At 35.1% G+C, this 4,335-nt stretch overlaps 1 protein-coding gene across 4 annotated transcripts in view; it reads right to left on the minus strand.

Moving 5' to 3' along the window:
- Positions 1–4,335, minus strand: part of LOC106871828 (mitochondrial uncoupling protein 4) — a 39,296-nt gene that overhangs the window by 25,650 nt on the left and 9,311 nt on the right. For 3 of the 4 annotated variants that reach the window (XM_014918532.2, XM_014918530.2, XM_014918534.2), the window contains exon 2: positions 1,373–1,492. In XM_014918532.2, the coding sequence (XP_014774018.1) occupies positions 1,373–1,492 (120 nt within the window). Of the gene's footprint in view, positions 1–1,372; positions 1,493–4,164; positions 4,303–4,335 lie in introns of those variants that run through there. The other variant, XM_014918533.2, reaches the window with a different exon arrangement.

Raw genomic sequence — 4,335 nt, forward strand, 5'->3', positions numbered from 1 at the left:
TATTGTAAATAAACGACAGATAAAAAACTGAGTATTACCATTTTGGATGATAACTGATGAAGAATTAGGGACCCTCTGTGCCTTATACGTATACGTTTTTTTTATGTGGAACTTTGGGCGAGTGTCTTCTACTATAGCCTCAAACTGACCAAAGCCTTGTGAGGGTATTTGGTAGATGGAAACTGAAAGAAGCCTATTGTATATATATATATATATTTATGTGAGTGTGTCTTTGTGTCTGTATTTGTCCCTCTACCATCGCTTGACAACCAATGTTGGTATGTTGACGTCCCTGTAACTTAGTGGTTCAGCAAAAGAGACTGATAGAATAATTACTAAGCTTACAAAGAATAAGTCCTGTGGTCGATCTCTTCAACTAAAACCTTTTAAGACAATGCTCCAGCATGGCTGTAGTCAAATGACTGAAACATGTAAAAGAACACTTGTCTAATTATATTAATACTTATAAAAAAATTATGCTTCCCAACTATGGTGTTTTAGGTTCAGTTCCACTGCACAGCACTTTGAATAAGTGTCTTCTACTACAGCCCCAGCATGATCAAAGCTTTGTGAGTGGATTTGGTAAATGGAAACTGAAAGAAACATATTGTGTATATATGTGTATGTGTGAGTATCTATGTACGAGTTTTTGCATTTGTGTTGTGTTTGTCTCACACCACTGCTCAACAACCGGTGTTGATTTGTTTATACAGCCCCATAATTTGTTTATATATCCCCTTAACTTGTTTATACATCCCCATAACTTAGTGCGTTTGTTTATACATCGTCATAATTTAGCACGTGACCCAGTGGTTAGGCTGTTGCACTCATAATTGCAGATCGTGGATTCGATTCCTTGACTGGGTGGTGCATTGTGTTCTTTAGCAAAACACTTCTTTTCACATTGCTCCAGTCCCCCATTCAATTGGGGAGAATGTTGGCTTGCTTGCCTAGCCAGAGAGGTGACATCATTTGAAGGCTAAAACAATGCAAAAGCACATTGCAACCAGCAATATGCAACATCTGATAGCCTGGTTAGTCATATGATCATGTGATAACTTAGCTGTTTAACAGAGACCAATAGAATATGTACTAGACTGAAAAAAAAAGTACTGGGGTTGATTTGTAAAGATCAAGCCTGCAAGTTGTATCCTGCAAGTTGTATCCCAGTATAGCTGAAACCCATGATAGAAACAAGTAAAAAAAAAAAGCCCATATTCAATTTCATTGATTTAGAAGCTATGAAAATAGCTATGGAATTAGATATAGATGGCATTGTTACAAAAGGGAACTTCTAAACCACACAACCATATAAATCAGTTTATAGACATTAAGGAACAACTGCAGGAATAGAATCATATTCAAAACTTACCTATTCCAACGGCTGTCTTGATCATTCCACGATATGGATTAGCTTTGCCATTAGATGATTTTGATGCTAGTTCTCCTTGGATTTGAAGCCTTGTTTTTGTCAAGTCAAGAGGATAAGTAACTATAGTATATAAAAACGAAAAGAATACATATTATTTATTTGATGTATCAATAACCAATCAGACACTGAGGCAATATTGAATAAATCATATCAGTTTCAATAACATTGAAAAGCATTTTATTTACTGTGTGTACTCTGAACTCAATCTTAAATGGATTCTTTTACTCTCTAATACATTTCAGTTTAAGATATGAACTCCAGTACTTAGTTTAGTTTAGTACTCATTTTATAAGCCTCTGTTTATTGAATGACAAAATTTTACTAATTTGTGTAAAGGAATATAACTTACAGCACCATTTTACACTGATATACTCAAACATAGAGAGAGAGGTGGGGGACTGATGAATAGATAAATACAGATAGACAGATACACACATATACATGCATGCACACACGGTTTATAATGAAAGAGGAGAAAAGTACTTAGTACCACACTATAATACAGTAATTTTTTTTATGCTGATCAAGTAGCCTTACTGCTCTGTAGTTCCCCTGACATGTGGTACCAACCACAGGCCCATTGGGAAACTTCAGAGCAACAGGCTAAATAAACTACATATAGATATAAATGTAGCTGTAACTATATCTATCTCAATGGTTATGGGTACTCGACTGATGATTGATTGTAAGGTCATGAGTTTGATTACCAGCAGTGCGTTGTGTCCTTCAGCAAGATGCTGTACTTCACATTGCCCCAGTCCACTCAGCTGGCAAAAATGAGTAGTACCTGTATTTCAAAGTGCTAGCATTGTTACATTCTATGTCATGGTGAATCTCCCTGAGATTTTCAGGAGTGCCCAGTCACTTGCACGTTAATTTCATGAGCAGACTGTTCCATTTATTAGATCAACTGGAACCCTCATCATCGTAATGAATGGAGTGCCCATATATATATATATATATATATATATATATATATATATACAAAGTTTTAAATTTAAAAGAGAGTTTTGATGCTAATATCCATTATTATTGAAATTTATTCCTATGTCAACATTTCTGTATAAGGCTATATTTGACTGTCAAATTTAAGTCAAACATATAAATTGCCTTACACGTCTACAGGAAAAAAAGTTTAAGAACAAAAGGTAAATACCAAAACATTGTCTCTAATCCAGTCCATATTCAAATTTTTCCCTGAAGACGTGTAAGGCAATTTATATGTTTGACTTAAATTTGACAGTCAGATATAGCCTTATACAGAAATGTTGACATAGGAATAAATTTCAATAATAATGGATATTAGCGTGAACACTCTCTTTTAAATTTAAAACTTTGGATATATAACCAAGGAGAACGATCCTTAAGGAGTCTACTTTAGACTTTTTGCGGTGAAATCTCTTGCTATATTGGTAACGATTACATGTTTTTCTATGAACAAATATATATATATATAGAGAGAGAGAGGGGGGAGAGCAACAGAGGCAGTATTAATCCCCAAAGGTAAAATATTCACCACTTAGAAGTGGATGTTACATTAGAACGCAAATACTGCAATATTTACCAAGAAAGAAAACTCTCATATGGCTATTTGGTACATAAAAGCACATCACCACTATCACCAGTAGCAGACAATCCCCGCTACTTCTGCTGCTCAGACTACCAGATCACATGATTTTAGCCTGATTTGGCCTTTTCAGTGACAGATACCAAACAACTGGAAAAAGAGTTTTCTTTCTTGATAAGTAATGTAGTATTTATGTGTTCTAACACAACACTTGTGTTAAATTACACATCTGAGATCTGAGTTAAATTACACATCTGAGACTTGTGTTAAATTACACATCTGATCCTGGCACATCCTCTCCACAGAGTCTTATCAGAAGCAACTGTCATGAAATTCTCTAGCTTGATTTGCAAGTGTAACCAACTGAAATTATGGATATTCTCTAAACATTCTTGGTCTACCCCTAGCTCTCCTGCTTATTGGCTCAGCTTGAAGAATCTGTCTTGTGATTCTTTTCTGCAACATTTTAATCACATGTCCATAGTACCAGAGCTGTGACTTCTCAATGAACCTGGAGAGACTTCCTCATTTCCTAGCTACACCCCGTGTCAAGCAACATTACTCCAGAGATCCTTTGAAGGAACTCCATTTCTACCACCTGTATTCACAGTCATACTCTTTCAATCATTACCCAACATTCATGACCATAGATGAGGACAGGTGTGAAAACTAATTTAAAGACAAGTGTGTTTGGCTTTTTTTTTTTTACCAACCTCTTCTCTTGAGACTTGTATTAAATTACACATCTGAAACTTGTGTTAAATTACACATCTGAGACTTGTGTTAAATTACACATCTGAGACTTGTGTTAAATTACACATCTGACATTTATGTTAAATTACACATTTGAGACTTGTGTTAAATCACACATCTGAGACTTGTGTCAAATTACACATTTGAGACTTGTGTTAAATTACACATCTCAGACTTGTGTTAAATTACACATCTCAGACTTGTGTTAAATTACACATCTGCTTTCAATGAAAGACTTGTATGTAAGTGAACACACAACTGTACACAAAGAAGCACATGATTATGCAGCACAGCATCTTTGTATATAGTTTCTGTTATGTTTCCCTCGGACTGACTTGCAGAGATAACATAACGAGTTATACAGTTTAATTATTACATTTATTGTTCAATTACATACAAAGAACGCACTCACCCAATGTTCGTTATGAATAAACAAAAGTCATGTCCACCATATATATATCAATGACATTTTACTACGACAGTCCCACAAGACAACAACAATGAAACAATGAACTCAGACGAACCACATGACACACGGAACGTCAGACGAATTACATATCTAACAGTCCATATAACAGTTTCT

The sequence above is a fragment of the Octopus bimaculoides genome, chromosome 4 (assembly GCF_001194135.2).
Source record: "Octopus bimaculoides isolate UCB-OBI-ISO-001 chromosome 4, ASM119413v2, whole genome shotgun sequence".
Classification (NCBI taxonomy): Eukaryota; Metazoa; Mollusca; class Cephalopoda; order Octopoda; family Octopodidae; genus Octopus; species Octopus bimaculoides.